Here is a 19,223-nt window from a genome sequence, read left to right on the forward strand (position 1 = left end):
TTGGGGTGCTCTTATGGAACTGGGGCAGCCCTGTGGGGCTGGCACCTCCAGGCTGCCTCAGCTCACAGGGAGCTGCCCTGAGACACAACCCATGAGCTCCCAGCCCAGACAGGGAGCTGGGCACCGCTGGCCAGGGGCTGTCTGGCCAAAATCAAACACTTCCAGCTGGGAACCCCCCCATCCAGGTAACCCCCCAGCTGCACAACCACCAGAGAAGATGCAATCCAACACAGGTTTTATTTAACAGAGCGAGCCATGCTGCAAAGGGGTGATGCTCACCTCCCTGCCCTGCTGCGGTGCGTGGAGTGTGGCACAGGAATCTCTTCCAGAGCCTCCCTGCTGTGGAGGTCACCTCAACAGGCACCCCCGTCCCCATCCTGCAGCCAGTGCCCCCTTTCTGAGTGCCCTGGGACGGCTCCAGGGCCAGCAGGGCTGGTGGCTCGGGAGGAACGGTGTCCCCGCTGTGACCGCTAAGGCACAACGTGATTTATCTCAAAGGCTTTGATTTGCTCTCGGGCTCTAAAAAACCCTCCGTGATTCTGTTCCCATTCCAGAGAAGAATTAAGGATTAGTCCTGACAGTAGTGTAGGTGCTGAAGGATCCAGTTTTCCCCACAAAATGAGTCCATTATTCATTCCAGTGCAGAGGGATCTGGCGTTCCCCGCAGGTGGGCTCGGTGTGTGCTGGCTGCCATCAGAGTGCTGTGGGCTTGAACTGGTGGGCAGTGAGGAGTATAGGGCCGTGCTGGACAACCTCTAGGACTTTTCTCCTTTGTTGGGCAGATTAAGTCATTACTGGCAGGTCCCTTACCGAAGCAGGCCCTTCTGGTGCAGATTCTTCCATCCTGATGCAGCAGCGCTGGGGCAGAGGCAGTGAGTGGTTGAGAGACAGCAGAAAACTCAGGTGCAGCTTCTATTCTAGGGGCCCAAGCTGGGTCTGCGCGGCCAACCCAAAGCCAAGCGAGAATCCTAGACAGCAAGGACGGGCATCTACTCCTCCTTGGCCCACACAGAGCCGCCGGCCTGCTCCTCCAGGTGGGGGATCACGGCCTCGGTGTAGAACTTCTCCAGCTTGGGCACCGTCTGCCCCCAGAACTCGTCGTCGAACTCGACGGGGGCCACGGCCGTCTCCTTCTTGGTGTGCACCACGAAGTCGGCCTTCCGCATGCCGGCGGCCGCCATCTGGCACTGCACCTGGGTGAAGTAGTCGTGGTCCCGCTTCAGCGCGTAGGAGTCGCCGTCCACCCGCAGGCAGAAGTCCCGGTCCTTGCAGGCCTCCCTCACCGTCCTGTTGCGGTGCTTGTAGGGGCACTTCACCTCCAGCAGCCCCAGCGGCTTCCCCGTGTCCGCCTCGGTGACGACGCCGTCGGGGCTGGCGGCGATCCACGTCTTCTCCTTGTGGATGAAGAGGCCGCAGTCCTCCACCCGCACCGGCCGGCCCACCTCCTGCGACTTGAGCTGCTCGTAGGCCCGCACGGCCGCCTTCTCGTTGCGGATGCCCCACGACATGGCCGGCGTCTGCGCCGTGGGGCCGGGGCTCACCACCGCCTTCAGATACGACCGCGGCACCTCGTCCGTCCGCCCGTTGGCGAACTTGCTGCCGGCGATGCGGGGTGCCACCGAGGCCGTGATGCGGTTCTCCCTCCACTCGTACCACTTGGGGTTGTTGCGTTGGCCCCGCGTCTCCTTCTCCACCCGGGGGATGTCCTGGCTGTCCAGGGGGGCCAGGAACCGGGACGAAGCCTTGCCGGGGCACGGCTCAGCCTTCGCTTGGCCTTCAGCTCCTTTGGCTGCCGTCGTCTTCCTCGTGCTGGCGGAGGAGCCCCCGCCGGCCGCTCCACGCTGCTCCCCGGCATTGCCTCGTGCCCCACGGGACGCCACCGCCGTGGATTTTGGCTGGGACGAGCTGGGCTTCGCCTCCTGGCTCCGTCCGGCCACCGGCGTGCTCCTGGAGGCACGGGCGGCCGAGGCAGACGGCGGTGGGGCGGCGGGGGACGTTTTGGGGGCCGCCGCCGGCCGAGGGGACGCGGTGCTGCCAGCATCCTTCCTGGGCCGCCCCATGGCTGGGCTTCAGCGGGCTTCTCGCTGAGGGAGGGGGCACAGAAAAAGGAAAAATTCAGGGCAGATCGGGGCCGAGTTCCCTTTTTCCTTCTTCCTGCTTGGGACAAGCCTGGGCTCGCCTCGCCCGATCGGGGCTGCGGCAGCAAGGGGGGGACGGGGGGGGCTGCTCCGGGAACTGGGAGGCACCGGGGTGACCCCCCCGGTACTGGGCTGCTCCCCCCCGGTACCGACCCCCCCGGTACCGACACCCCCGGTACCGACCCCCCCAGCCCCGGTCCTGCCGGGCTCTGCCCGCTAGAGGGAAGCAGCCTCCCGGGCGGGGCTGGGGTGGGGGCACCGTATGGAAACCGGGAGCCCCTCGGACCCCCCAGGACCGACATCCCCGTCCCCATCCCCACCCCCGGTCCCCATCCCGGTTCCCGATCCCCCATCCCTGGGGGTTTGCTGCGGCTCTGCCCTCTCCCCCCCACACCCCCGTGCTCCCCAAAACCCCCCGATACCCCCCCCTTTCTCCCCCCGGTGCCCCCCCGGTACCTTCCCCCCGGTACCCCCGGTACCCCCGTCCCAAGCCGGCACCGAGGACCGGGCTCTCCCCCTCCGGGCCCCTCCCGTGCCGCCGAGTTCCGCTTCCCGGAGTGCGGCCGCCCCCAGCCGCCCGTGCCCGACCCTGCGCCCCCCCCCGGTGTCCTCCGGGAACCCCCGCCTGGGGCTGGGGCTGGATCAGCCCCGATCCGGCCCTGCGAGCCCCCCAAAGGGGGGTCTGGGCTCATCCCGGGGGGTACCGGGGTCCCTGTACCCCTCGAGGGTGCGCTGAGCACGCCCAGCATCTCCTCGGCTTTTGGGGTGGTTTCTCGGGTGGCCCTAAATTTGTAGGGTTTTGCAGTGATTTAGGAGCACCTAGAGGAGCTTCAGGGCGATAACGCAGCTCATTAAGCCCACCACGAGCTACGGGGAGATTTGGGGAGTGCCACCCAGGCCGGGGCTCTGCCTTGGTTTGCTTTCTATGGGATGCTGGCGGCAGGACTGGGGTCTGTGGGTGCCCAGCGGGGCTGCTGGGCCCACCCCGACACACACTTGTAGGGTTTAACGCCCAGCTCGGCTGCACCGAGCTCTCTCAGCTCTGTTTCCAGCCTCGCAGCGAGGGCTGCTCCCTGGCTGCAGCGGCGGAGCAGTGACTGTGCAGAACAGGCAGCGCACGGCTCTTGTCTTGCGCTGCTGCGAGCACGGGGATGGAGGCAGCCGGCCTCTCCCCGGGGCTGCCAGCCGGTTCGGGAGGCACCGCTGCATCCCCGACCCCGGGCACGGCTGCATTTACCCACCCGCTGTGGGGTAACGCTGGGGGCTGCCGACAGCATCTGCTGCACCCGAGCCCCGCGTCGCCCCAGCTGGTGGCACCAACCCAGCGCTCGCGTTTGGAAGCTTTTCTTAGCGTCGCTTTGGCCTAGAAACAATATCTCCGAGAAAAATCAAAGCTTGCATGTTGTTTTTTTTTTTTTTTTGCTGGTGCTGGAGCGGTCGCGGTGCTCGCAGTGGGAGCGGGAGCCTTGTGCGTGCTGCAGGGCGCGTTGTGCCTTGGTGGCTCGCTGGGATAGTATCTGGCATGGGGAAATGTGTGGTTATGGGGCGGCACCCGGCATGGGGAAATGTATGGGGAGCCCCTGGCACCACAGTCCTAAACGCCAGGGGAGCAGAGCAGCGGCACGCCTGAGCATTGTGCAGAAGAGGGATTGGAGGCGGCGTGCTGGAGCATCCAGCGCAGGGGAAGGGAACGTCTCGGTGCACTCTTGCAGGCACCCAGGGGACCCGCAGAGTGCCTCTCCACCAGCTAATTGTGCTGGCTGAAGTGCAGCGTAACGAGCCGGGAGGAGGGAGCGTGCCCTGCGGTACCATGTGCGGCAAAAGGCGTCTTCCAGCGGAGGTTTCCATCCCTTGCTGCTTCTGCAACCGCCTCCAAATCCGGTGCTGAGGACCCCGAAGCCTGCGATGGTTTGGGGGTGAGATCCAGCCGATGCTCTGCTCCGAAATCACCTGCTGCTGAGGACCGGGGGCTGCTGGCCCTGCCGCTGCCACTTCTCCCTGCTCGCTGCCCGTTCAGCTCGGCTCTGCTCCGGGTTTGGTGAGGCTGTAACGGTGGGTTTGGTGCTGCACGAGAGGACGGTGCCTCCCCCGTGCATGCTCTATAAAAAGTGCAGCGGCAGCACAGCCCTATCTATAGCAGCACGGCGAGGGAGCTGCCTGGAAGAGGCAGTGCAGGGATAAGCCCCAAATCTGCTGTTTTTCTGCCCAGTCCTGCTCAGGCGGCGGTGGCTGGGGGACTCCCAGCGCCCCAGTCTGGGCTCAGCAGGATCTCCCCGCCAGCAGACGTGTCCTGCCTGTGCCAGCACCTCCTGGCCGCCCGCACCCTCCCCAGCAGACTTTTCGCCACGCTCTTCACCCAAAAGCTGAGCTCTCCCTGGTTCCCCCCAGCTTTTTTCCTGCTCTTCTTCAGGGCTGGGATCCCCCCGTGCCACGTGCAGGCTCCGTGGGTCCCCTGGGTGCCCGCGTTTGGGGCGGACGCCCTGCCTCAGCGCTGCGTGACGCCCACCTGGAGGCCTGGTCCCCTCGGCCACCCCCTGGGACCCCCCCGGTGCCACACCGGAGCGTGTCCCCCAGCCCTCCCCGGGGCCACGGTGGCGGGGATCGTGTCTCTTTAACGAGGCTGGGCTTGGAGCAGCCCTGGCTGCTGGCACAGGGAGCGAGGGATGGAGCAGCGGCGGTGAAGGAGTCGGTGCCAGAGCAGGAGCTGCAGCAGGAGGGGCGGCGGCACCGCTCGGCCCCGCTGTGCGGACCCCCACCCAAGGGGAAAGGAGCCCCCCCAAGGCAGAGGTTTCTCGTGGTGCTGAGCCTGCAGCCTCTGTGTCATCCTCATCCTGCAGGTAAGGCCTGGGGCAGGGGGATCGGGGCGCTTTGGGTTCAGGCAGCCGCTGGTGGGGCAGCCCCGGATAGCGGGGGGGGGTTAGAAGGGAACCAAGCAGTGAAAGTGCTGAGACCACCAGGACTTTAAAGCCAGCACCGGTGGCTCTAATAACTGCAGGACCATCCCTCAAGGCATCAGCAGCCGGGCTGTGGGCTGTGCCACAAACACCCCGTGGCTGCAGGGGCAGCAGGAGCCTTCTGCAGGGCCCCCCTGCCGGCACGTCCCGTGCTGGGGGGCTCCGTGGGGCTGGGGTGCTTCTGTGGGGGTGCACTGAAGGGAATTCCTGCTCCCTGGCACGGGGCTGTGGTTTTCCAGGGGGTTCAGTGGCTCAGGGAAGGGAAGAGCAGCAGGATGGGACAGAGAGAGGGGTAAGAGAGAGCTTTGAGCCAGCGGCAACGTGGCTGGGAAGCGTGCGCCGTGGTGGGCAGGGGGCTTTGAGGGGGGCAGTGTCTGTCCTGAACATTTTCTGTGTGCCTGCACGCACCGTGCTCTGCTCCGCTCAGACTTTCCAGCAGGGAAAGCAGCGAGGAGAGCACCTGGGGCTGGGGTCAGCACAGCTGATTGTGGTTCTGGGCAGCCCCCTGCCCGTGGTGCCCTTTGCCTTTTGCAGCCCCTGGGGAAATCCCACTGCCCTGGGCTCCCTGCAACGTGGCTTGCCCCACAGGCAGCAGCCTGCCCCTGCTCCAGTGGCTGTGCTGGGGCAGATCCTGCTCCCAGGGCCTCACCTCCCAACCAAGCGATGCCCCGCAGCCAGGGCAGCACCCCCAAGCAGCAGGTGGAAGGATCCCCGTGGGGTGTTGCCGCAGGGACTCAGGACCCAGCCCCTCCATCCCGGTCGCTCACAGCCGTGTGCCACTGTCACCGCTCATCTCCAGTGGAAATTTCCACTGGGTTTGCCCCTGTTTGGTCCAAGCTCCCCCTTGGCCCCGGCCAGGCAGCCGTCGGTGCAGCAGGTGAAGCTGTGCTGCTGTTCCCCGCTGCCTACAGCCGCCCCGTGAGCTCGGGCACCGCGCACGCCTGGCTTTCAGCAGCACCTGCCTGGAACAAATCCCCCTGCTCACAGGACAGACACGAAGTTATCCAGAGCTAGGGGCGAGCTGCTTCTCGCCTTAGTGCCCATCACAGCTCCGTGGGCAGGGAGGATGAGGAGGGGGCTGCGAAGGTGCCCGTGGTTGCACTGGAGGTTGGACCCGCTGGCGATGCCGCGCTGGCACCGGGGACAATTTGCTGCTCCAGGGGCTGTGGCCGGGGCGAGGACCTTCAGGTCTGGTTTTATTCATTACCTCGGGGCTTAGAGCAGCCTGCGGGAAGCGCGGCAGGGCCAGATGGGCCCTGTTTACCCTGGCAGTGTAAATGCAATGAGGAGTGATAAAAAGCAGCCGGGACAGCTTCTCCTCTAAGCCCGGTAAACAAGGCGGCGTGCCCCGGCCAGGGGGCGGCACGGCAAACAGCGGGCGCGTTGCTGAGCGCTGAGCCAGGTGCCTTGGGAACTAATGGAAGGGCTTTGGGGTGAAATCCCTCCCGAATGGCTCAGGGCAGCTGGGCGGCGGGGCGTCCTGCTCCCCAGAGCTGGGTGCTGCAGCAGAGTGCCCCCCGTGCGCTGTGAGAGCAGGCAGGGGCACCTGGCACATGGGGCAGGAGGTGGCGAGGAGTGCAGGGTGACGGGGACGTGCCAGCACCACCCCAAGGTGCCGATCCAGGGGCACTCATCCCCTGTGACCCCATGGTTTCACTGGGATGCAGCCACGTCGCTAACACAGCCCCCCGGGGGCTCCCTGCCCTGCGCCGGGCTCAGCTCCTGAGGTTCAGCCCTGCTCTGCCTTCAAGGATGCTCCAACCGAGGCACCCTTCGGACGAGGGCACCCCGCCTTGTGTTCCCGACGCCCGCACGAGCTGTTCCTGGGGCGAAGGCCACCGGGGCGGGGGGTCCAGATGGTTTGTTCTACCTGGCCTTGTCCTTGCCACGCGCTGAAACCCACGGCGGGACGCGGCTGCTTGGTGTCAGGCGCTTGGGGATGTGGCAGGGGGGTGCAGAGCCACGCAGGCTGCCCCGAATATTTCACGAGACTTGGTGATGGCAGGGGGTGAGGAGATGTTGGGCAGACCCCGGGCAGCATTTTGGGGTGCTGCTCCCGGGTGTTGTGGGTGGCAAGGCATCCCGAGCAGCCTCCACCCATAGCCACACACCCGCATCTCCGCGCCGAGCTTCGCTGCCCCGAGGCACAGCATCATCCATCCCCTCAGCATCATCCCCTCCCTGCAGAGCCTTCCCCTCCGTGCCGCTCCTCGGAGCGGTGCTGACCTTGTTGTTAATTATTAACCCCCCAGCAAACACCGCACTCTGCTTTGTCCTAGTTACGCTGCGGGCTCCTCTCGCATCTTTTTATTTTTTTTTGAAACGAATTGCCCTGGTAACCTCTGTGGGTGGATGGAGATGGGAGCAGCAGATGCTCCTCTCCCAGCCAGCACGGGAGATGCGCTGGGGAGGCCCCAGAGCCACCGGGCTGCTTTGGGGTGGCCGAGAGATGGGGCCACACGTGTGGCTGTGTGCCTAGGAGTCCTGGTGCCTGCGGGCTCCATGGCTCCAGAGGGCTGAGGTTCGGCTCCAGACCCCATCTCCAGAGCAGAGATTTGGGTTCAGGTCCATGCGCCCCATCCCCCTGTGGGGATGATGAGCGTGTCCCCCTTCCCGGCAGCCCGCACCGAGGGACCATGCCGGGTCTGTACGCGCTCTCCTCCTGGGAGGCTCTGCCCCTGAAGAGCTCCAGGGTGAAGGCCTGTGCCAACGGCTACGCCCTGAGCATCGCCGCCCACCTGGTGTACACCAACCCCCGCGAGGAGCCCGTGGAAGGTAAGAGGGGCTGCAGGAACCCTAAAAACCCCCGTGCCGGGGAGCACCCCATCCCTAGCCCCTTTACCACGCAAGGGCACCCCGCGTGCCCTGCAGCTCGGATGAGTTTTTGGGGGCTGTGCCTCGGGGCTGTCTCCCACCCGCAGGTGTCTTCATCTACCCGCTGGAGGAGTCGGAGGTGGTGGCCGGCTTCGAGGCGGCGGCGGGCAGCCGGCGGGTCACCTTCCAGGTGCAGAGCCGGCACCGGGCGCAGGACTGCTGCCTCGAGTGCCGCACCAGCCCCGGGCGGCCTCGCCGCTGTGCCGCTGGTGAGTACCACGGTGCCACTATTCGCATGGCAAGGTGGGGGGCACCAAGTGCTAGAGAGCCCCAGCCAGGCCATCCCGGTGCCTTGGAGGCCTTTGGGACTGGAGATCCCGGCGTCCCCTCTCCGGGAGGGTGGCGGAGCCGCTCCTCTTCCTCACCGCTCCCCCTCTGCGCAGGTCACCTCGTCCTGGACGAAGACGCCGAGCGCTCCACCTTCGTCATCAGCACGGGCTCGCTGGGCCCGGCCGAGAGCCTGGCCGTGACGCTGCGCACGGCGCAGGAGCTGCCCACGCTGCCGGGGGGGGCCCTGCGCCTCGTCCTCCCCCCGGTCCTCGCGCCGCGCGTCGCCGCCGCCCCCGAGCGGGAGAGCGAGCCGGGAAGCTTGTGTGACGACAGGTTGGCCCTATGGTGATTTTCACTGCTTCCTGAGTCTCTGCCGTCCCGGGGGGGGACGCCGGGGGTGCAGGGGAGGCGCGGGGGCCCCGGCGCTGCCCTCACCCCGCTCCCCTTGCAGCCCCACCAGCTGTTTCGGGGGGCCCGGCGCACGGAGCCAGCCTGCCCCCGCGGCCCCCGCGGAGAGCACGGACGTCTTTTGGGGACAGCCCCGCAACCCCTTTCCTTACGAGTTCGCCTTCGAGCTGCTGGTGAAGGGCCCCTGCTTGCTGGCAGGTAGGGCTGGGGGCGCGGGGCCTGCGGGATGAGCACCCCCCCATCCCCAAATCGCCCCACACCTGGCAGGGCCACAGCTCTGGGCCGCTGCCACCAGGCTCTGAGTCAGCAGCCTCCGTCCTGTCCTCGGCGGAGGCGTGATGGATGGAGGCTGCGGGGGGTGCCGGGCAGACGGGGTGCTCCTGGCCGCCGGCAGTGCTAATCCCATCAGCGCTGGCAGGCAAGCGGCGTCCTTGGGCCCGTGGCCGTGCCAGGTCTGGAGCCGACCGGGGCTGCCCCAAACTCTGCGTGTCCCCCCCCAGGCCTGGAGAGCCCGACCCACGCGCTGCGTGCCGATGCCGACCCCTGGGCCACCTCTGCCACCACCACCTGTGTCACCCTGGCTGAGCGCCACCGCTACGACAGGGACGTGGAGATCATCCTCTACCCCTGCGGTAAGGGCTGCTGGTGCCTGGAAGAGCCGCGGGTTTGGGGGAGGTTGGGCATGGCCCCCCAAAATTCTGGGCTCGGGGCGGCTGTGAGCCCTTTCTGCCCCCCCCCAGAGCCCCACCAGCCCCACCTGGTGATGGAGGAGGGCACCATGAGCTACCCCGAGTACGAGGCGCACATCCGGAGCCGCCGGGACTACGCACGGATAGCCAGGAAGGACGGCAGCGGCGAGAGACAGGTGATGGGGCACGGCCAGAGCCAGCCCACGGGGAGGACAACGGGGTGGGGGGGACGTGAGGGAGACCCCGGTGTGGGTCCTGTGGGGCTGAGGGATGCGAATTAGCCCCTCGCCCTCCCTCCTGGCTTGCAGGTGGCCTTTGTGCAGAAGCGTTTCCACAAAGACATCTTCCCCAACCCCGTGCTGATGCTCAACTTCTGCCCGGCGGTGGAGCCCGTCCCGGGGGACCTGCAGAGCGTCACCCGCGAGGTCCTCTTCCTTGTCGACCGCAGCGGCACCATGAGCGGCCCCGACGTCGACAAGGTCAAGGTGAGGAGGGGCAGCAGGGGCTGGGGGCTCTCGCCGAGTGGCAGGCCCTCAGCAGCGCTCCCCGTCCCCTCGCCACCACCCCAGGAAGCTCTGCTGGTGGCCCTGAAGAGCCTCCCGGCGGGGACCCTGCTCAACATCGCCGGCTTCGGCTCTGACGTCCAGCCACTCTTCCCCTCCAGCCGCCTCTGCAGCAACGTGAGTGCTGCCGGGGGAAGCACAGCCCCGGCTCCCTCCGTCTTCCCCACCCCGACCCCTTCCCCATGGCTCCTGTCCGTCCCACGAGCCGTCCATCTGTCCGTCCATGCATGCAGGAGACGCTGCGCCGCGCCTGCCGGCACCTGGGCGAGCTGCGGGTGGCCACGGGTGGCCCCGACCTCCTGGCGGCCCTGAGCTGGGCGCTGGCACAGCCCCTGCACCACGGCTACCCCCGGCAGCTCTTCCTCTTCACCGCGGCGGCGGCGGCGGGCGGCACGGGCAGGATCCTCCAGCTGGTGCGCCGGCAGGCCAGCACCGCCAGGTACGGCACCGCGGCGGGGGCACGGCGCTTTTTCCCCAAAAATGTTTCTTTTTTTCAGCACGTGGCTCCTTCCCACAGGTGCTTCAGCTTCGGCATGGGCCCACGGGCGTGCCGGCGGCTGCTGATGGCTGTGGCCAAGCTGAGCCGGGGCTGTGCCGAGTTCCTGAGCCCGGCCGAGAGGCTGCAGCCCAAGGTAGGGCCCGGCACGGGGCAGGGAATGGGGGAACTGTGGTGTGGATGCCAGCTCCTCTCCCCTCCCCAGCTCATCAAGTCCCTGAAGAAGGCGATCGAGCCGGCCGTCAGCGACATCACCATCGACTGGTACGTCCCCGACAGCACCGAGGCCCTGCTCTCGCCCACCGAGATCGCAGCCCTGTACCCCGGTGACCGGCTGGTCAGCTACTGCACCCTGTACAGCATCGCCCGATTCCGGGACAGGCGCCCGGCGGTGAGACCGGGGGCCCTACAGACCTCCCCGGGACATTTCCAGCCCCCTGCGTGGCCGTGCCACCGGGCTGTGTGTGACGGGGCTGATGGTGGGACCCTCTCTCCGCCAGGGCCGGGACAGGGCTCGCAGGGGCTCGGCTGTCCCCTCGCAGGACGAGGTGCCCAGCCCCGGGGGGACGCGGCCACCGGTGCCCGGGGAGCGCCGCGAGCCGTCCCGAGGCAGCGCAGGCTCCGGAGAGGTGTCCCTGGAGGTCTCGGCTGGTGGCACGGAGGAGTCGGAGCGCAGTGAGTGGGGACGGGCAGCGGGAGCAGCGGGGGTGGCCCGGGGGCAGGATCCTGACGGGGTGCCCGTTTATCGAGCAGGCACGGACCTCGTGTCGGGGGGAGACATCTGGAAGCGGATCTACCAGCCCTCCTACATCCAGGAGCAGTACGTCCTGACGCACTGCTCCGTCAGCACCGACCGCAGCCAGGGGCTGCTCTCCCGCAGCTCCACCAGCAGCGAGTCCACCGGCTCCCGCGATGTGGCCCCCGAGGGAGGCTCCCCGGCCCCCGATGCTGCTTCCCAGCAGGGCCAGAAGAGCCTGTCCCTCTGCGAGTCCTCCACCAAATCCGCCCCGCTGCCCTCGGCCCCGGCCCCGGCTGGCGTCAAGGTAAGGCTGATCCCCACGTAGCTGGGGTCTCGTTGTGCTTGGACAACGGGCTGGAGGCTGGGTTCAGCTCTGGGTGCTGCCGGGAGGCTCCTGGTGTGGTTTTGTCCCGCTGGAAGGGCAGCTGGGGACCAAATAGCCCCCTCATCCTTGTCCCCACCCCGTTCCCCGGGCTGGTAGGCAGCCGTGTGGCTAAGCAAAGCCTCAGCCAGCTCAGGGCCTCATTGACGCTGCAGGAATCAAGCGAAAGCAGTTGGGCTGGCACCAGGTAACGAGCCTGCCAAGCGAGGGAGAGGGTGGTCTGGCTCCCACCCGGCTTCCTCAGCCCTCTGCCAAAGCCGAACGATGCTTCATTAGCACCGGGCACGTCCCGGCTGCTTAATGGCTGGGTTTAAAACCCAGCCAGGTCGCTGCGGTGGGGAGCGGCTGCTCCCTGGTAGCAGGGTGAGGACGGCCCCGAGGCCAGGCGAGGCCAGCTGTCCCCCCGGCTCTGGGACACCCTGCTGCTCCTCCCCGGCACGGCTTAGGTAACCCGCACCCGCTGCACAATAGCACGGGCAGCTGGTGGCCTTTGCAGCCGAAATGTCAAGCGTAAGTGATTTCCCCGTGGCGTAAACGATCCCCCCTGTGCAGTTGGGGTGACACAGACGGGTGCTGCTGCCCTGCCCCAGCTCGGAGCTGGAGCCCAGGCAGGCACCGGGGTGTGCTCCAGCCCTGAGCAGCCAAACCGAGCCCCCACAAGCTCAAACATCACCGAGAAATCCTCTCATCTCCATGTTGACCTGAGCCAGGTGTTTACAAACTCCCATCTTGGTGCAATCAGCCCTGCCCACGTGCATTAAATATCTGGCGAGCATCACCTGTTGCTTGGGGAGGCTGGTGGGTCGTTGTTGCCAGCTTGCAGAGGAGCTGGGCACCGGCCGGGGCTGCAGATGCCCCGTCACGTTTTGGCACAGCCGGGCCCTGTCTGGGCTCCCTGCCGCTGCCCACTGTCTCGCCGTGAGCCTTCCCCGCAGGTACCAGCGGCCCTGAGCGCCGAGGAGCTGGCACGGAGGCAGAAGGCTCTGGCACGAGCCGCCCTGGCCGGCCGCAGCTTTTCCTCGCCGCACGGGGAGCTGGACGCACGGCGGCTCTGCCGGGCCCTGGAGAAGGTGTCGCAGAAGAGGAACCAGTCCCTGGAGGGGCGGCTGGACCAGCTGGGCCCCAAGACGCCGCGGCTGCAGCACAGCGTGGGGGAGTCGAGTGAGTGGTGGCTTTGGGGACAAGGGGTGGCCCTAGTGTCATGCAGAGCCGCCGTGCCAAGCCCGCGTCCTGTGCCGCTCAGATAACCTGCTCTCGCCCACCCACCTGGACTGGGACATGCTGGTGGAGCCCTCCTACCTCTTCAGCGCCTCGCCCGAGGTGAGGGAGCCCAGCCAGGGCGATCCCTGCCTGCCCCTGCGCTGCCACGTGGTGATCCACGGGCTGCGGGCCGGCAAACCTGTGTCCTGGGAGGTGACGGCCTCGCTCGAGTCCCTGCTGCGGCCCCGGGATGGGACGGGAGGCGAGGAGCCCCCACGGCGAGCGGGCATGGACGGGGAGAAGCCCCTGCACGGCTTGGCAGCACGCTCCGTCATCCGGGACAGCGAGAAGGCGGCTCAGCGGGAGGCTGAGCTGGAGCAGGGTGGGTGCCAGTCCCCATCCCAGTCCCCATCCCGGTCCCTGCTGCTTCTCACCCCCCGCTAACAGCCCCTTCTGGGCAGGTTTCGCCCGCCGGTTTCGCCTGAAAGCCATGCAGACCAGCAAAGCCTGCAACGTGCCTTCCCTCTACACCTGCGTGGTGCCCGTGGACGGAGCCACGCGGGCAGCGCTGCCCGCGGCCCCGCAGGTGTGGGGCACAGGTAGGCAGGGCCGTGGGGGTCCTGGCGTGGAGCTGGGGGGGTGAACGGGATGGGGAAGGGGGAGAGGGCACGGCACGGGCTGAGCTGCCGTGGTGCCTTGCAGCCGGCTCGGCCGGGAGCTGGCGGCACCGGAGCGGCTCGGCGAGCCTGGGCCAGCAGCGGGACGTGGAGGAGCAGGAGGAGGCTCTCATCGGCCCAGGTAGGGGATCCCTGAGGATGCTGGGTGCTGTGGGGTGTTCCCAAAATTGTTGGTGAGCTGCCCCAAGTCATAAGGCTCCAGGAAGAGACGCCGATCTCTGCCCCACGCTGGGGAGGGGGCGGCAGCTCTGTGCCACGAGGACGGGGCGGACGCGGTGCCCTCAGGGCTTTGCTGTCTTGCAGAAAGGGACGAGGTCCCCGGCTCTCCAGCCAGCGTCTCCTCTGCCACCTCGGGCTGGGAAAAGCAGAACGGCACTAACGGTACGTCCAGGGGTGAGGGATGGGGGCTGCCCCATCACCGGTGGAGCCCCGCGGTGCTGGCACCCACCATGCCCCAAACCCCCTCACGGGTCGGGGCACGTGGGCTGAACGCTTCCCCGTGCACCACGGCCCCACCACGCTCAGCTCTCCCCATTTTAGGGCCACCAACCAGCCCCTCCACCTCCTCCATGGGCTCCCAGAAATCCACCGAGAGCATCGCTGGCTCCAGGTGAGGCTGCCCCACTCCATGCCTCGGGACAGGGGGCACGGCACCCCATAGGGCACGGGGAGAGGGGCAGTGCCGCCTCCTGGTTTGGGGGGGGTCCGTGCTCCAGCCCCTTCCTTCCAGCAGCCTGGCAGTGGACTGGGCTCCCCTGTTGCCCCGTTAATTGCCCTGTTAATTGCTGTTTGCCCCGGGCAGGTTCAGCCTGAGCCGGCGCAGGGGGCCCAGCCTGGCGCTGCGCCCGCACTGCCTCAGCCCCGAGAGCGAGCGCTCCAGCACCAGCGCCAGCCACGACTACCTCCCGCTGGTAGGGATCTGTCCCTGGGGGGGGGGTCAAACAGGGTGTCCCCCCCCTCCCCGGGTCACGCGTCCCACACCTGCAGCACCCCGGGGAGATGCTCAGTTTCGCCAGCTGCAGCAGCCTGGCCGAAACAGCCGAGGATGCAAATCCAGCGGCTCGGAGGAGCACTGCTGTGTCCTTGCGTGGCTCTGGGGGCCTCTAAGGGCTATTTTGGGGGAGGATTTGGGCAGTCCCCGTGCCCCAAAGGGCACTCCTGAAACCCCAACCCTGCGTACTGGGCCTGCAGAGGGTCTGGGTCCCCTCCTGCCTCCCCCACTCTCCCACCCCCCTGTTACAGGTGCAGCTGCAGCAAGCCCGGGGCCCCTTCCAGCTCACCGAGAGCTTCTCCGAGGTGGTGCAGATCCCCCTGGACCGCCTGCGCCGGGCTTCCCCGTACGCCTCCCACCGCGCCAGCCTCAGCCCCACATCCCCGGTGGCCAAGAGCAGCCCCGGGGCAGGACCCTCCGCCGAGGAGCCGGCTGCAGCCCCCGAACCCGGCTCGCCCCCATCCCACAGCACCTGCTCCGAGGTGCCCAGCGCGGCCGTGTGGGCGCAGGCGGACAGCGGGCACGGCTCCGAGTCCGACACCGGCCCCCACTCGGCCGCCCCCTCGGAGGCCGGCCTCGGCTGGCAGGACGCGGGCCCTGAGGACCTGGAGAGCGCCAGCTGGGCCACGGCGGTGGCCCTGGCGTGGCTGGAGCACCGCTGCGCCGGCTTCTTCGAGGAGTGGGAGCTGGTGGCGGCCAAGGCGGACGCGTGGCTGCAGGCGCAGCGGCTGCCCGAGGGGGTGGACGTGGGCTGCCTCAAAGGGGCAGCCAGGCACTTGTTCCTGCTGCTGCGTCACTGGGACGAGAACATCACGCTCAACATGCTGTGCTACAACCCCAACAATGTGTGATGGCCCCGGGGTGGGGGGGGGGGCCCTAATAAACAGACGCCTGGCTCCGTGCTGCCTGTGCGCGTGTCTGTGTCCCAGGCTGAGAGCATCGCTCCCCTTCCCCGCCACCCCCTGGGGGAAGGCGCAGGCAGGGATCGAGGGAAAACCCAGCTGAAGGGGTCAGGCTGCAGGAGGTGCATCGAGGCTGCTCAAACAAACGGTTTTGCAGGTGCTCTGACTTAACCTCGCTGCAGAAGCTGCTCCCTGGAGGTGGGAGAGGCTCACGCACAGCTCTCCTGGCGCTGCCACAGCACGAGGACACTGTGGCTGGGGAAGGGCCCCCAAAAGCCCCCTTTATTGGAGAAGTCCTGCCCGCTGGGGGGTCCCCGCGCCGCCCCCTTCGCACAGTTCCAAGGCTCGGGGTCCTCCCGGGGCGAGCGGGAGCAGCCTGGGAGCTGGCTGGGAAGAAGAGCAGGCAGAAGGAGCAGTCCCGGAGCCCGTTGCCATCATCCAGCCGGCCACGCTCTCACCTCGCCTTCTTGGAGAGGGGAGCGGGCTTCTTGCCGGGCTGGGGCACGTGCGGGGCCGGCAGCGGGGCCGTGCCGTACCACAGCTGCAGCAGGACGAGTCCGTGGCAGATGTGCAGCGAGAGGGAGCTGCAGACCGTGGAGGGGTAGGTGTTCCAGCAGAGCTCGATCACGCCCAGCAGCAGCACCCTGCGGGGAGAAGCTGGGGGGCAGCAGGGGAGCCACGACAGCCCCCCCAGGCTCCGAAAATCCCGACTCCTGCCGGCACGTACTTGGGCATGTGGGCGAGCTTGGCGGTCGGGGTGCACCACAGCAGGTAGGGCAGCGTGTGGAAATACCAGACGTAGAACTGGTAGTGCAGGGAGCGGCTGCAGCAGACGCCCAGGAAGTTGGAGGAGAAGAGGACGAAGACGATCTGTGCGCAGGCGTTAAGGCGACAAACGCAGGCGGCGCCCTCCCCACCGCGGCTCCCCGGCCTGTGGAGGCCAAGCCCAAAATCTGCCCCGTTTTCCCCCCCTTTTCCTCGCTGCCCGCTCTGCCAAAGGATATTGTTGACGCTCAGCGGAGGGGACGGGTGCTTTCTGTCGGCGGGGTCCTTGAGCAGGGACAGGATGCTCTCGCTGGACCTGAGGGGGAAGCACAAGCGGTGGTCTCAGCTGCTGGATGCCCGTCCCACCTGGTTTTTTCCCCTGTGAGCCTGTCCCTCTCACAGCAGGAGCTGCCCCACAACCCTGTAGGGACGGGGGGAGGCTCAGGGGAGTCCCGGCTCTCACCTGTGCCACCGGTGCAGGGCGAAGAGCCCCAGCCCAGCCAGGTGAGCCAGCAGCAGCAGGGCATGGAAAACCCGGCTGTGGAAAACCTCTTCTGGCAGGAAGCGCCAGTTCACCGTCCACTTGAACTGGAACTGGCGCCCCAGGTCGAAGGAGCGGCTCAGGTACCCCACGGGGTTCGCCAGCAGGAAGGGCAGCCCCAGGAGCACCTGCGGGACACGCAGCGGCTCCTCGCAGCAGCCACACGCCAGGTCTCCATCGCCCCACAGCACCGCACGGGGCGGCGGGGAGAGGCCGGAGCCCCATGGATTTGCTTCTGCAGCAGCACCCAGCTCGCTGAGAGGGTGCTGGGGCCGCTTTTAGGGCTTTCAGACCCTGGAGGGGGGGGACGCTGAGACGCAGAGACCTACCTGGAGCAGGGCGCAGATGCCCAGCTTGGGGAGGCAGCCCAGGAGGCCGAAGCGTTTGAGGAGGAGGAAGAGCAGCCCGGGTGCGAAGAGCAGGATGTTCATCTTCACCGACACGGCCAGGCTGGGCGGGGAGCAGGGTTAGAGCTGCGGCCTCCCATGGGATGGGGGGGGTGCCCCCCGGGTGGCCCCCGAGCCGAGCACAGCCCCGGCAGCCCCGCACCTGAAGAGGAGGCAGCCCCAGGACCAGCGCTCCTCCAGGAAGAGGTTGACGGCGAGGAAGAGGATGGCCATGGCCACGGGGTCGTTAAAGAGCCGCAGGACGAAGATGGAGTGGATGCGGTAGGAGGCGCAGCACATGAAGAAGAAGACGTACGGGGGGACCTTGCGGGGGACGGAGGGACACGGAGGCCGTCAGGGGACACGGAGGCCACCGAGAGGACATATAGAGGCCACCAGGGGACCACGAGGGGACACGGAGATCACCGGGGACACAGAGACCACCAGGGGACCACCAGGGGACACGGAGACCACCAGGAGACATGGAGACCACCAGGAGGCCACCAGGGGACACGGAGGCCACCAGGAGGCCACCAGGGGACGTGGAGACCACCAGGGAACATGGGCACCACCAGGGGACATGGAGGCCACCAAGGGGACATGGAGGCCACCAGGAGGCCATCAGGGGACACGGAGACCACTAGGGAACATGGGGACCACCAGGGGACACGGAGACCACCAAGGGGACATGGAGGCCACCAGGGGACACGGAGACCACCAGCAGCTCACCCCGGACCCCCAGCCACCCCGACCCCAACCCCACACCACCCCAGACGAGCCCCGCAGCCCCCAAGGAGCCCCCCGGGCACCTTGTTGGTTCGGCAGTAGATGCGGAAGACCAGGAGGAGGTTGAGGAGGTAGAGGCCGGCGAAGATGTACTGCGCCAGGCGGACATCGGCACCGCGCCCCGTGGCGTAGTACAGCCCCAGGAAGATGTAGACGAAGCCGGCCGGGTAGCTGCGGGGAGAAAAGGGGGGGGGTTATAGGGTTAGGGGGGTTGAGGCCGGGCCTCCCCACGGGGTTGGCCTCCCCCCGGCCTCCCCACTCACACGAGGGGCCCGGTGTCGCCGCGCAGCTGCGTGTAGTCGCGGGTGCCGTTGGCGAAGCCCTCCACCTCCGCCATGTAGGCCTGCCAGTCGATCTCGGTGTCTGCGGGGAGAGGGGGGGACACACGACATGGCGGCGGGGTTTGAGCCTCACGAGGCTGCCCCCCCCAGAAAAAATAAGCCCCCAAAAAATAACAACCCCCAAAAAATAAATGCAAAAAAAAAAAAACTAAAAAACAAAACAGAAAAAATAAACGCAAAAAACAAACCCCCAAAAATAACCCCCCAAAAAATAACCCTCCCCAAAAATCAACCAAAAAAAAACCAACAAAATAAACCCCAAAAATAACCCCCAAAAAATAAACCCCGAAGAAACAAACCCCCCAAAAATATACCCCAAAAAAACAACCCCCCGAAAAACAACCCCCAAAAATAACCTCCCCCCCAAAAAAACAATAACCCCCCTAACAATAACCCCAAAGAATAATCCCAAAACAATAACCCCCCAAAAAATAACCCCAAAAAATAAACCCCAAACATTAACCCCAAAAAAACAAACCCCAAACAATAACTCCCTAAAGAAATAACCCCCCAAAACAGTAACGCCCCCCCCAAAATAACCCCTAAACAATAACCCCCCAAAGAAATAACCACCAAAGAAATAACTCCAAAAAAATAACCCCCCCAAAATGACCCCAAAACAATAACCCTTCAAAAAAATAACCCCAAAGAAATAACCCCAAAATAATAACCCCCCCAAAAATAACCCCCCCAAAAACGACCCCAAAAAACGAAACCCCCCAAAACAAACCCCCAAAAAATAAACCCCAAAAAACAAACCCCAAACAATACCCCCCCCAAAAAAAATAACCCCCAAAAATAACCCCAAAACAATAATCCCCCCCAAAAAAACAACCCCAAAGAAATAACCCCAAAACAACAACCCCCCCAAAAAATAACCTCCCAAAAAAACAACCCCAAACACCAACCCCCCTAAATCCTCCCCACCCCCCCCCCCCCAAACACTCACAGGGCACCCTGCGGATGACCCAGAGGTTGACCCCCCCCTCTGCCAGGCAGAGGCACGCTGCCACCAGCGGGGTGTAGCGGGGCTCCAGCAGCGCCTCCCCCCGGCCCCGCCATGCCCGGCGCAGCACGGCCGCCATCACCGGGCCCCCCCCCCCGGTCCCTTCCCGGTCCCC

At 66.4% G+C, this 19,223-nt stretch overlaps 3 protein-coding genes across 7 annotated transcripts; 1 reads left to right on the plus strand and 2 right to left on the minus strand.

The window, feature by feature from the left end:
• Window positions 1-218: 218 nt before the first annotated feature.
• On the minus strand, window positions 219-2,717 carry LOC311441177 (uncharacterized protein). 2 transcript variants are annotated; one of them, XM_084528909.1, is made up of 2 exons: window positions 2,618-2,717; window positions 219-2,084 (listed from the first exon to the last, which is right to left on the minus strand). In XM_084528909.1, the coding sequence occupies exon 2, from the start codon at window positions 2,058-2,060 to the stop codon at window positions 990-992; it is 1,071 nt and encodes a 356-aa protein (XP_084385035.1). In that variant the 5' UTR covers window positions 2,061-2,084; window positions 2,618-2,717; the 3' UTR covers window positions 219-989. The 2 variants fall into 2 exon arrangements, with proteins under 2 accessions (XP_084385035.1, XP_084385036.1); XM_084528910.1 differs by having other exon boundaries at window positions 2,637-2,666.
• Window positions 2,718-3,778: 1,061 nt separating this feature from the next.
• On the plus strand, window positions 3,779-15,431 carry VWA5B2 (von Willebrand factor A domain containing 5B2). Of its 4 annotated transcripts, none has more exons than XM_084528913.1 (22): window positions 3,781-4,975; window positions 7,713-7,867; window positions 8,014-8,175; window positions 8,350-8,581; window positions 8,688-8,842; window positions 9,145-9,276; window positions 9,385-9,509; window positions 9,642-9,818; window positions 9,903-10,013; window positions 10,130-10,335; window positions 10,414-10,528; window positions 10,598-10,783; window positions 10,893-11,067; window positions 11,146-11,435; window positions 12,449-12,674; window positions 12,757-13,095; window positions 13,175-13,312; window positions 13,416-13,511; window positions 13,694-13,771; window positions 13,931-14,000; window positions 14,193-14,301; window positions 14,633-15,431. In XM_084528913.1, the coding sequence occupies exons 2-22, from the start codon at window positions 7,729-7,731 to the stop codon at window positions 15,230-15,232; spliced, it is 3,861 nt and encodes a 1,286-aa protein (XP_084385039.1). In that variant the 5' UTR covers window positions 3,781-4,975; window positions 7,713-7,728; the 3' UTR covers window positions 15,233-15,431. The 4 variants fall into 4 exon arrangements, with proteins under 4 accessions (XP_084385037.1, XP_084385039.1, XP_084385038.1 ...); XM_084528914.1 differs by having other exon boundaries at window positions 3,802-4,975; window positions 8,350-8,569; XM_084528911.1 differs by having other exon boundaries at window positions 3,779-4,975; window positions 10,893-11,435.
• Window positions 15,432-15,537: 106 nt separating this feature from the next.
• ALG3 (ALG3 alpha-1,3- mannosyltransferase) lies at window positions 15,538-19,199 on the minus strand. The gene is made up of 9 exons (XM_084528931.1): window positions 19,052-19,199; window positions 18,025-18,124; window positions 17,785-17,932; window positions 17,139-17,299; window positions 16,919-17,039; window positions 16,512-16,717; window positions 16,287-16,364; window positions 16,011-16,154; window positions 15,538-15,927 (listed from the first exon to the last, which is right to left on the minus strand). The coding sequence occupies exons 1-9, from the start codon at window positions 19,185-19,187 to the stop codon at window positions 15,738-15,740; spliced, it is 1,284 nt and encodes a 427-aa protein (XP_084385057.1). The 5' UTR covers window positions 19,188-19,199; the 3' UTR covers window positions 15,538-15,737.
• Window positions 19,200-19,223: the final 24 nt, after the last annotated feature.

Source organism: Aythya ferina (genome assembly GCF_964211825.1).
Source record: "Aythya ferina genome assembly, chromosome: 9".
NCBI classification, from domain to species: domain Eukaryota; kingdom Metazoa; phylum Chordata; class Aves; order Anseriformes; family Anatidae; genus Aythya; species Aythya ferina.